The following is a 12,180-nucleotide window of genomic DNA, read 5'->3' on the forward strand; positions in this document are numbered from 1 at the left end:
TCTAGGACCTGAGAAGGTGGTACAGCTTTTGCCAATATTCCATGTAACTCCTTTGCTGTGAAATCTTTCAGCCCCAGTAACCACTCTGCCGCAATCAGAATGATTTCAATCTTCCTAGATCTTTTCTCCACCTTGGCAGTGCCATTTATCACCATTGCGATGAAGGCCACAAAGTCCACCTTTTTAACCTTTAAAATGTCAGTATCCTCTTGGTGTAAGACAACCCCTGCAGCCTGCAGTGAAGGCCTATCCACTACCATGGACTCTTCTGGTGCAACATTCAAACCCTCAACCCTTTTCACAGCTTCTGCATATGAAATGCTCTGTACAACCCTGACTTTGCCACCTCATTCTCTTTTACCTTTGTGAGGCATTCAGAAGACGTGGCTTCATAATTCCCACCGCAATTACATGTCACATTTTCTTCACTTTTATAACACATATGATATTTTCCACATCTTGTACATTTCGGCTTCTCCCTTCTGCAAACACTTTCTACATGACCAAAAGTTTTACAATGTTCACACTTGTCGTAGTAAATATTAAAATGTTATAGCTTGGTCTGACTAAAATCTTGTGCATGACCCATTTTAATGTTAGGAGCTTGTTTTCAATCAATGCTGTTCCTATGCAAGAACAATGGACAGAGCCAATATCTTCTCAAGGACAACTCCCACGCCACAGGCCACAATCTGGTTGCTCCCCACGAGACTTTCCTTTGAGAACATACACACATTCACACACACATCTCCATGCATACGCACACTCATCCTCATGCCTCACGAGTTACGCACACACACACACTGCACTTTTTTCTACTGGTCGGGTGCCTAGGGCAGAGGACTCTGCCGTGCACAAAATGGGGCTTCTACTCTGGACAGAGCAGACCCGCCTCCTACGCCTCCGGAACCAATCAAGGGACTAGAAGAAGGACCCCTTCCTTTGTGTTGCATTGTATAAAGTAATGCTGAAAACTCTGTTTTTGATCCCTTTTCAACTGTCTCCATAAGAGGCAACTGAAATGGGTCCATGCATGTAGCTTGAGCAGATACCAGCTATCTCTGTGTTTAATAAACTGCCTTTTGCTTAAACATATTCCTCTCCGTCTAGCGTCGTTGGTTCTGTACTTCCTCTCCTGTATGGTTTCACCAACACACTGCAATGTTCTTGGGATAAATGCTCTAACTCTGTAGTTAATATACCCTAACCGCACTTCATTAGGGAGAGGCTCTATTTCAAAAAACAAAAGAACAGATAAGCTCTTCACTTTTTCCCCATTCATCACTCGATTCATCCGACACTCCAAGAATATTTGTCATCTCTTCCAAATCAACTTCCCACGAAACGCCAGATAAAAAACCCTTAAGCGGTGCCCTGTTTCTGAAGCGACACACACAACACTTCAAACTTATCAACTCGATTAAGACACAACGCACATTCCTTCTGTTCCCCAGAATCACAAAAAATCAAAACAAGCCCGCCTCTCGTGATCCTCACATCCTTCACTTTACCAAGCACTCTCTCCACCAGTTTGGATAACTAAAATTGTTTCTTCAAGATTGGTACTCTGCTCAGCTGCTCCTTATTAACAAACCGTACTCCTACTAGATACGAAGGGTCATTCTCATCACTGTACCCTGCTCCGTTTTCCATTCTTTTGAACAATACTCCAATTCTCCTTGATTCCACCGCCATTGTATTTAGATTCCACTTCATCATCCGCTTCCGCCATGTTCCGTCTGACATCAAAGTGGACCGATGTACTACTTACATCGCATCAATGTATGTCCTCCTCGACCAATGACAAGGCCAGTTTCCGTCATATTCTGTTTATGTCCCGCCTTTAAATTGTCCACTATAGTCTTTTTTACGAAAGAGGAGCCGCAGGGTGACAGCGAGGGTCCTCTTCTCCACAACATATGGACTCTTTTATGTTTCTGTATTTTATTTGATCATTCTGTTTACTTGCAGCATTTAGAAATATGGCTTCCTTTTTGTCGCTCGTCCCTGCTTTCACGTTATCGGTTGTCATATTTTCTGGCGCGGTAGTCGCACGGGGTGATGTGCTCGAGCTAGGGGACGCGGATTTCGATTACCTTGCAGCGGAGCACGACACGATGTTAGTGAAATTCTACGCTCCATGGTGAGAGAACAAAGTGAAACATTCCCTTATGTCTATAGCCATTGTAATTTCTAGACATGCAATGTAATTTAAGGCAAATATGTATGTACAGTATCTATTCTAGGCGACTGTCCAAGACATGTTCCGTTAGCCAGCTAGCTATATTCTCTGTATCAGCTGTCAAGCTCAAGGCAAGTAGCTACTGTATCAAGATAAGCTAGCTAGCAGCATGATGGCCGTTATGTGCAAACAGTATTTTAGTTATTTATATTATTTTTTCAAAATTGGCTATATGATGTCTTTATAACCCCAATTTGCTTATGAGTTTTACAGGTATAAGACATTTATACCCACGCATAACTATGGTATCAATTGCATTGCCTGTCACCTCATATTCAGTTCCTTGCATTATATCTCCAGTAATCTATTTTATCATTATTTGCTTTGCAGGTGTGGACATTGTAAGAAACTAGCCCCAGATTTTGAGACCGCAGCCACTCGACTGAAAGGGACAGTGCCACTTGCTAAGGTATGATATAGCTACCACACCACTCTGTCAGAATAGCTGCCAATTGATTTTGTTTACCTATTTAATTTCCATGTTATTTGAATGCATAACAAAATAACCAGGTGTTCAAACTCTTGCCTTCATGCAGAGTTACACAGTGTTAATTGGGAGTTGCGTGCATTACGTGTCACATTCTCACTGCACCTGCATAGGCTTGTTTCTCTGAGGTTAGTTAGGTGTGCTCTGGGAGGGAAAGGGCACATTGCAGCATGCTGCCAATTTGTGGTACAGTAGCTATTTATATAACCCTGGGATATTATGTGAAAGGGCTAATGTACTTTATATAGACTCCTTCCAAGTACACTACACAGTGATGTCGACGCGACTCTTGACTGCAGTAAGAAAGGCATCGACATCTGCGCCCATTCTACATAGCCTGGATTTCATTCAACATACGCTTACAATTATGTTTTGATTCTTGCTTGAAAAGTTGCTAAGATTATATTTGGTTGTGATCTTTGCAAAATAACTATTTTGGATGCAGCAGTTGTTAGCATGAATGCTAATGCTCATTGACATAGGCTGTAGCAACAGCTAGCCAACGAGCCATTTTTCTGGTTGAAGTTGAAGTGTTTTTTAAGTATAATGCAGTTGATTTGCGATGATGACACAAACATTATATTAAGCAGGACATTCATACAAGCCTTAAAATCCAATTATAATCCAATAGCGGTGTGAAATGCACTCATAAGGAACATATACATTTCTTATTTTCTATAAGAACTCCCAAGTGTTCTGCCACCAACTTGCACACATCGCCCTCCTGCAGCAATTTCTGTAAACACAGAAAGGGGTCTATTGCCTCTGGCATTCTCTTTCTCCACAAATTTTTCACTCCCTTTGCTTTCTATAATTGTTTTACTGTGACTATCTATCCCTTTCTTTCTCTCTCCTTTCACACTTCCTCTCTCTCTACCTCCCTATCCTCTGTATCTCTTCAATCCATCTCACTCTCTCACCCCTCAGGTGGACTGCACAGCGAGCCCAGACACATGCGGGCGTTTCGGGGTCACAGGGTACCCCACGCTCAAGATCTTCAGAAACGGAGAAGACTCCTCGTCCTATGACGGACCACGCTCAGCAGGTGTGTGTGTGTGATTGAATGTTGTTAATTAAAGTACACTAATCATGTAGGCCTACTAATGCATTTGTCTGCATACACACAGATGGCATTGTCCACTACATGAAGAAGCAGGCTGGACCCAACTCGGTTACCCTGCGCAGAGAGGCAGACCTCGAGGCCTTTGTCAACAACTTTGACGCCAGTGTAGTGGGTAAGTAGTACTCTAGAAGAGTATAGATACCTGTTTGTTCTTAACTGAATCTTTGGCTCCCTGATTCTGTACTTTTCACATTGGCCATAATTTAATTTATGTCCACTGCTCTGAAAAACCTTGTGAGAGGTGAATGTAACATGGTGGAAGCCAACACAATAGCAGTGTTGGAAAGGGCTAATGTACTTTCTCTCCATACTTCTCTCTCCCCTCTCAGGTTTCTTCTCTGGGCCTGACAGTGCTCAGCTGGCAGAGTTTCTGAAGGCGGCCGGTGTCATGAGGGAGCACTTCCGCTTCGCCCACACCATCGACATGGCCCTGGGCCTCAAACACGGGGTGGACACTGAGTGAGTGAGAGAGAGAGAAAGGGAGGGAGGAAGTGATAGAGAGATGGGGAGGGAGAGAATGGGAAGAAGGGAGCGTGATAGAGAGTGAGATCAAGATAACCCTGTTGAGTTCAATCAGGTGTCTTAGTGCTGGGCTAGAGCAAAATTGTGTACACCCAGAAATTGATTGAGAAACACTGCTATAGTGTGACTGTACATGGTGTGACCAACAGACTGATCAACTACTGTCTTATCTCTCTCCCCTGCATCTCTCCAGGAGTGTTCTGCTGTTCAGGCCCCCAAGGCTGAGCAGTAAGTTTGAGGAGAGCGTGCTGCGCTTCACTGAGACAGTCACCACCCACACACTGCGCCGCTTCATCAGAGACAACATGTAAGACTCCTACTCCCATCTGTCTACTCTAAATCTACCTGAATGTCTGTGTTACTTTAGTCTCTCTCTCTATCATATCATATCAGTCTCTCTTTTTCATATCCCTATCTCTCTTTCCCTCTCTATCGCTACTTGAGTGTCTAACATTATTGGTCTTCCTGTTTCCTTTGGTCAGTTTCGGAATGTGCCCCCATCTGACCAATGAGAACAGAGATAAGCTGAAGGGGCAGGACTTGTTGACTGCGTACTATGATTTGGACTACCTGCGGAATCCCAAAGGCTCCAACTATTGGAGGAACAGGTTGGTACACCTCCAATACCACAACACTTTAAACCACACTCGTATTAGATTACCCACAATTAATAGGAACTTTCTCTTTTATTTCAGTTCTGTTTTTCATTTGATACTGAATTCATAGTAGGTATGTTATTATTGTATTGGTTACAATTATGTTGCACTTGTTTTTTTAATGAGATGATATTGAAATACTATTATTATCTTACATGGTCATTGGGCAACGTAAAGTGTGACCAAGTAGTAATGTAGATATGTATATTCTCGTATTATTTATTTTGATTTAGATCTTTTGATACAGTACATATAATACCTGAACTCCAAATATTGTATACAAGGTGGTATATAAGTCTCTTATCATTATTATTAAATTTAGTTCATTCGCTTTTCTCAGGGTGATGAAGGTGGGTTATCAGTTTGCATCCCAGGGCCTGAGTTTTGCCGTGGCTAATCGCGGGGACTTTGTGGACGAGCTGGAGGAGGAGTTTGGTCTGGGTGCGTCAGACGGAGGAGATCTGCCCTTCGTAACCATCAGAACACGACAGGGCTTCAAGTACACCATGAGGGAGGAGTTCACGTGAGTTACAGACATAGAACCTCAACTAAGTCTAAAATCTGAGCTCTACCACATACAACTCTACTAATGATGTTTGTTGTTGAACCTATTTAACAGGCGAGATGGGAAGTCCCTGGAAAGATTCCTTGAGGATTACTTTGCTGGACGACTAAAACGTTACATCAAGTCGGAGCCCATACCTGAGAAAAACAAGGGTCCCGTCAAGGTATGTTTGTTGTTTGTCTATGTGTACGGGTGTGTGTGTGTATTTCTGTGTTATTATTCAATACTCAATCACAGTACATTTGTGTTTCTGATTTTGTTGTCACGACAATTCACAGTTATTTTCTCTGTTTGTGTGTGCACCCACTCACAGGTAGTGGTGGCAGAGTCATTTGAAGAGATTGTGAATGACCCTGAGAAGGATGTGCTGATTGAGTTCTATGCCCCCTGGTGTGGTCACTGTAAGAGCCTGGAGCCCAAGTACAACGAGTTGGCAGAACAGGTGAGAAAGACTACACACTCATACACAGACTCACCAATTGCCACGGTTTACTATTATGGCTTTCCTCAGAACAATTGTATGCCATTGAAAATTGTAATTTGTCAATAAACTAAGGAAAAGAGCTAAAGCCAAGTAAAGCCCTTTGTTCTCATTGGTTATTTATCCTGTTTTCCTCTCCCCTCAGCTCTACTCTGACCCTAATATTGTCATTGCCAAGATGGATGCCACAGCCAATGATGTTCCACAAGGCTTTGATGTGCAAGGGTGAGACATCACACTTTATCACCTGGTTATCCTATCCCTTCTATCAGCACTCACTTATCTTTCCATTCATTTTCTCCCTGTCTCTGGTCATTTATTCATTGTGTTTCTCTCGCTCTCTCTTTTATTGTTCTGTAGGTTTCCCACCATCTACTTTGCTCGGGCAGACAAGAAGGACCAGCCCAAACGATATGAGGTGAAGTCTCCCTACACTGTTATTACCATTTTACACAAGCAGACACAAACTAGTCATATACCAGTGTTTCCCCTATATTCATTTAGCAGCAGCGTCCCGCCACTCAAAAAAAATATTATTACAAATATATACAGTTTACATACACCTTAGCCAAATACATTTAAACTCAGTTTTTCACAATTCCTGACATTTAATCCTAGTAAAAATGTCCTGTCTTAGGTCAGTTAGGATCACCACTTTATTTTAAGAATGTGAAATGTCAGAATAATAGTAGAAATAATGATTTATTTCAGCTTTTATTTATTTCATCACATTCCCAGTGGGTCAGCAGTTTACATACACTCAATTACGGTAGTATTTGGTAGCATTGCCTTTAAATTGTTTAACTTGGGTCAAATGTTTTGGGTAGCCTTCCACAAGCTTCCCACAATAAGTTGGGTGAATTTTGGCCCATTCCTCCTGACAGAGCTGGTGTAACTGAGTCAGGTTTGTAGGCCTCCTTGCTCGCACACACTTTTTCAGTTCGGCCAACAAACTTTCTATAGGATTGAGGTCAGGGCTTTGTGATGGCCACTCCAATACCTTGACTTTGTTGTCCTTAAGCCATTTTGCCACAACTTTGGAAGTATGCTTTGGGTCATTGTCCATTGGGAAGACCCATTTGCGACCAAGCTTTAACTTCCTGACTGATGTCTTGAGATGTTGCTTCAATATATCCACATAATCTTCCTTCCTCATGATGCCATCTATTTTGTGAAGTGCACCAGTCCCTCCTGCAGCAAAGCACCCCCATAGCATGATGCTGCCACCCCCGTGCTTCACGGTTGGCATGGTGTTCTTCAGCTTGCAAGCAACCCCCTTTTTCCTCCAAACATAACGATGGTCATTATGGCCAAACAGCTATATTTTTGTTTAATCAGACCAGAGGACATTTCTCCAGAAAGTACGATCTTTGTCCCCATGTGCAGTTGCAAACCGTAGTCTGGCTTTTTTATGGTGGTTTTGGAGCAGTGGCTTCTTCCTTGCTGAGCGGCCTTTCTGGTTATGTCGATATAGGACTCGTTTTACTGTGGATATAGATACTTTTTTTCACCTGTTTCCACCAGCATCTTCATAAGGTCCTTTGCTGTTGTTCTGGGATTTATTTGCACTTTTCGCACCAAAGTACGTTCATCTCTAGGAGACAGAACGCGTCTACTTCCTGAGTGGTATGACGGCTGCGTGGTCCCATGGTGTTTATACTTGCGTACTATTGTTTGTACAAATGAACGTGGTACCTTCAGGCGTTTGTAAATTGTTCCCAAGGATGAACCAGACTTGTGGAGGTCTACAATTTATTTTCTGAGGTCTTGGCTGATTTCTTTTGATTTTCCCATGATGTCAAGCAAAGAGGCACTGAGTTTTGAAGGTAGGCCTTGAAATACATCCACAGGTGTTGACTCAAATGATGTCAATTAGCCTATCGGAAGCTTCTAAAGCCATGCCATCATTTTCTGGAATTTTCCAAGCTGTTTAAAGACACAGTCAACTTGGTGTATGTAAACTTCTGACCCACTGGAATTGTGATACAGTGAATTATAAGTAAAATAATCTGTCTGTAAACAGTTGTTGGAAAAATGACTTGTGTCACAAAGTAGATGTCCTAACCGACTTGCCAAAACTATAGTTTGTTTTCAAGAAATTTGTGGAGTGGTTGAAAAAAACGAGTTTTAATGACTCTAACCTAAACTTCAACTGTATATAGAGATTTTTTTGTATAAATAGATATTTCTGCCGAGACATGCTTTTAAAGGGATAGTGCACGATTTTCACAATGAAGCCCATTTCCTACTTACCCAGAGTGAAATGAACTCATGGATACCATTTCTATGTCTCTGTGTGCAGTTTGAAGGAAGTTGCTAACTGGCGTTAGCGCAATGACTGAAAGCAATGGCTCGCAAAACTACTTCTCCCACTACTTTTGCCACCATTGCTGAAAAGAATCCTAGGGGAAACACTGCACATACTGATGTATCAAAGATTGTATATGTCGGGTTACAAAGGGAGCTTACTATGTTTTCCTCTAATTCCAGGGACCCCGTGAAGTGAAGGACTTCATCAAGTACTTGAAGAGAGAAGCCTCGCACATCCCCGTTGTCAGTGGCGTGAGAGAAGACCTGTGAACAGAAGTTAGGCGATGGCAGGGGTGTATGATGGGAAATGTAGCCTGAGACCCCTGGAATTGCGGTTGTGGATACTCTGTTCTTGAAGAGTCACAACTTCTGATGAGATTATTTATTTCTGATGAAATAACACTCCAAAAACTCTACCTACAAAGTTTATTTCCTTGAAACAACAGATTTGAAAGAAATCCAAGTTTCACGATTGACTCTCCAGGAACAGAGCCCCATGTAATTGGTCAGGAGGAGGAGTAGGATTTCTATAGAACGTTGTTTCCCAAATTTGGTCCTGGGGATCCCAAGGGGTGCATGTTTTGGTTTTTGCCCTAGCACTACACAGTTGATTCAAATAATGAACTCATCATCAAGCTTTGATTATTTGAATCAGCTGTGTAGTGCTTGGGCAAAAAACAAAATGTGCACCCCTCGTGGTCCCCAAGACCGAGTTTGGGAAACGCTGCTATAGAAGAAGAGAAAACAATAAGTGAGGACTGCCAGCATCTAATGTTAAGTGACCTGGAAGAGAGATGAGGAGGCTGATTGTCTTGGCATAAGACTGAACCAAACCTTCCCAATTTCCATTCATAAAAGGCCAAAATCTAAATGGACATCAACGGCATCAACTCACCAAGGAGCAGTTTGGTGCAGGTTTGTCATGCATCAAATACCATGAGATAAATAGATGCTGAATAATGATACTGTAATAACACCTATTTGTTTCTATATAGATCTTGACTTACCGTCTCCTCTATCTCAGAACCATATGTCTTCCTCACCATCATAAGCCATACCATCCATTCCACCAATGATAACCCATCAACACCCTTAGATTGGCAGCTAATATTGAGCACTCTTTTGCAGTGGCATTTCACAAAGCAGGAACAAGGAGTTGGTCAGCTAACCTTGCTTGTGTAAAATAATCTGAAACGGCTCCATATTTCCTAGTTCCAAAAATAAGTTCAGGCAGATATAAATACCCGCTGGTCTTTTTATATGTGCGCTTGAGCTACTGAGTTAGTGTCATTCCAGACAGCACCAACAACCAACCAACCACTCACTCCCGATCTATCTGCCTCCTGACTGCATACTAAACCCCAAACATCCCAAGCCATTCTCCTTTTTTTTGTCCATGCAAATATCAAATGAACCAAATTGGAAATACTGTAAAGGTAATATTCAGATTGGCAAAAATTACAAGTAGCCACCATGGTGTTTTTGAAAACAAATGTTTGCACCCTATGTTTTTGAATATTCAGGTTTCTATTTATGTTTCTATCATTATATGCCATTTTGCCAGGATTTTGTAGAGCAATTAACTTCTGAAAGGCGTGTACGATGTTTGGGTGTGGCTATGAAGGACAGGTGTGTGTGTGTATATATATATATATATATATATATATATATATTGTGTGTTATTTATCATATTTATTAAATAGAGTATGGGCAATACAGTAAGCAACATACTTTGTACATAATGTGTGAAAACATAATGGATATTTGCTATCTTAATGGTCTCTTTTTTGACGGAGCCTTATGATTTATTGGTGTACATTTTATGTGTTGCAAGAGTTTTTCACACAGAGGACCCATTATCCTTACATTTTCTTTATTTTTGATCTGCTAAGAAATTGAGATATGTCTTTGGCGTTTTCTCACTTAAAAGATGCTGGTACCATTTTAAATAAATCTTTGTCTGACTTTTTTCTGGAAAATAGTCAGACAATAGTCTACTGTCAGACAACATAGTAACACAGTAAGCATACATACATCAGTGAATACATATTTGCAGGGTTTCATTGTATAAAAATATAAACGCAACGTAAAGTGTTGGTCCCATGTTTCATGAGCTAAATAAAAGATACCAGAAATGTTCCATACGCACAAAAGCTTATTTCTCTCAAATTTAGCATTTCTCCTTTGCCAAGATAATCCATCCACCTGACAGGTGTGGCATATCAATAATCTGATTAAACAGCATGATCATTACACAGGTGCACCTTGTGCTGGGGACAATAAAGGCCACTCTAAAATGTGCAGTTTTGTCACACAACACAATACCACAGGTGTCTCAAGTTTTGAGGGAGCATGCAATTGGAATGCTGGCTGCAGGAATGTCCACCAGAGCTGTTGCCAGAGAATTTAATGTTAATTTCTCTCCTTTTAGAGAATTTGGCAGCATGTCCAACTGGCCTCACAACCGCAGACCCGTGTATGGTGTGTTGTGGACAAGCGGTTTGCTGATGTTAACATTGAACAAAGTGCCCCATGCTGGCAGTGGGGTTATGGTATGGGCAGGCATAAGCTACGGACAACAAACACAATTGCATTTTATCGATGGCCATTTTAATGCACAAAAATACCGTGACGAGATCCTGAGGCCCATTGTGAGGGCCATTTTTTGTTGTTGTAAGGTATCTGTGACCAACAGATGCATATCTGTATTCGCATTCATGTGAAATCCATAGATTAGGACCTAATGAATTTATTTCAATCGACTGATTTCCTCATATGAACTGTAACTCTGTAAAATCAATATAATTGTTGCATGTTGCGTTTATATTTTTGTTCAGCATAAAAGACTGTAAAAACACCAGGAAATCAGCTCAAAGTGATTTTTAATTTAAGAAATCTGTTCCCAAGTATTCCCACACATAATAGAGAGACGTAATCGTATACAAATGTAAGCAAGGTTTGAAATGATTGTTTTAGTCAAACATTATATCTGTTTGGGTTTCTTGTGGTCAATTTGCTGTCTACAAATTATTTATAATTATGTTCCCGTCCCCGACCATCCGCTCCAGTAAAAATCGGTCCGCGGCTGAATCTACATTACATTTACATTTTAGTCATTTAGCAGACGCTCTTATCCAGAGCGATTTACAGTTAGCGCATACATTATTTTATCGAACCCACAACCCTGGCGTTGCAAACGCCATGCTCTACCAACTGAGCTACAATCTAGTTGATGATCCCTGCATTAGTGGTTTGGTATTGATTTATTATATATAATTTTTTCAATTAAACGACAGGAATTTCAGAAAGGGTCAAGTCAATATTGGATTACTGTATATGTAGTTGCTTGGCTTTGTACAGGGCAATGAATATATGGTACAGTCTCCTGAGTGGCGCAGTGGTCTAAGGCACTGCATCGCAGTGCTAGCTGTGCCACTAGAGATCCTGGTTCGAATCCAGGCTCTGTCGCAGCTGGCCGCGACTGGGAGACTCATGGGCGGCGCACTATTGGCCTAGCGTTGTCCAGGGTAGGGGAGGGAATGGCCGGCAGGGATGTAGCTCAGTTGATAGAGCATGGTGTTTGCAACGCCAGGGTTGTGGGTTCGATTCCCACGGGGGACCAGTTTTAAAAAAAAAAGACAAAAAAATATATATATGTATTCACTAACTGTAAGTCGCTCTGGATAAGAGCGTCTGCTAAATGACTAAAATGTAAATGTACAGGGTGTGTTTCACAATGATGCCATGTACATACTCGCCTCCCCTTTAATCCGCCTGCATTTACCCCGTCTCCC

General features: G+C 41.6%; 1 protein-coding gene across 1 annotated transcript; it reads left to right on the forward strand.

Moving 5' to 3' along the window:
* Positions 1 to 1,982: 1,982 nt before the first annotated feature.
* Positions 1,983 to 8,656, forward strand: LOC311114751 (protein disulfide-isomerase A3-like; the record flags this gene model as incomplete). The annotated part of the gene is made up of 13 exons (XM_084157232.1): positions 1,983 to 2,143; positions 2,573 to 2,651; positions 3,657 to 3,774; positions 3,857 to 3,964; positions 4,182 to 4,311; positions 4,568 to 4,681; positions 4,857 to 4,982; positions 5,371 to 5,553; positions 5,650 to 5,758; positions 5,909 to 6,037; positions 6,222 to 6,301; positions 6,437 to 6,494; positions 8,567 to 8,656. 13 exons carry the CDS (start codon positions 1,983 to 1,985, stop codon positions 8,654 to 8,656), a joined length of 1,485 nt encoding a protein of 494 aa, XP_084013358.1.
* Between the last annotated feature and the right edge of the window lie 3,524 nt (positions 8,657 to 12,180).

The sequence above is a fragment of the Coregonus lavaretus genome, assembly GCF_964263955.1.
Source record: "Coregonus lavaretus genome assembly, chromosome: 3".
Taxonomy (NCBI): domain Eukaryota; kingdom Metazoa; phylum Chordata; class Actinopteri; order Salmoniformes; family Salmonidae; genus Coregonus; species Coregonus lavaretus.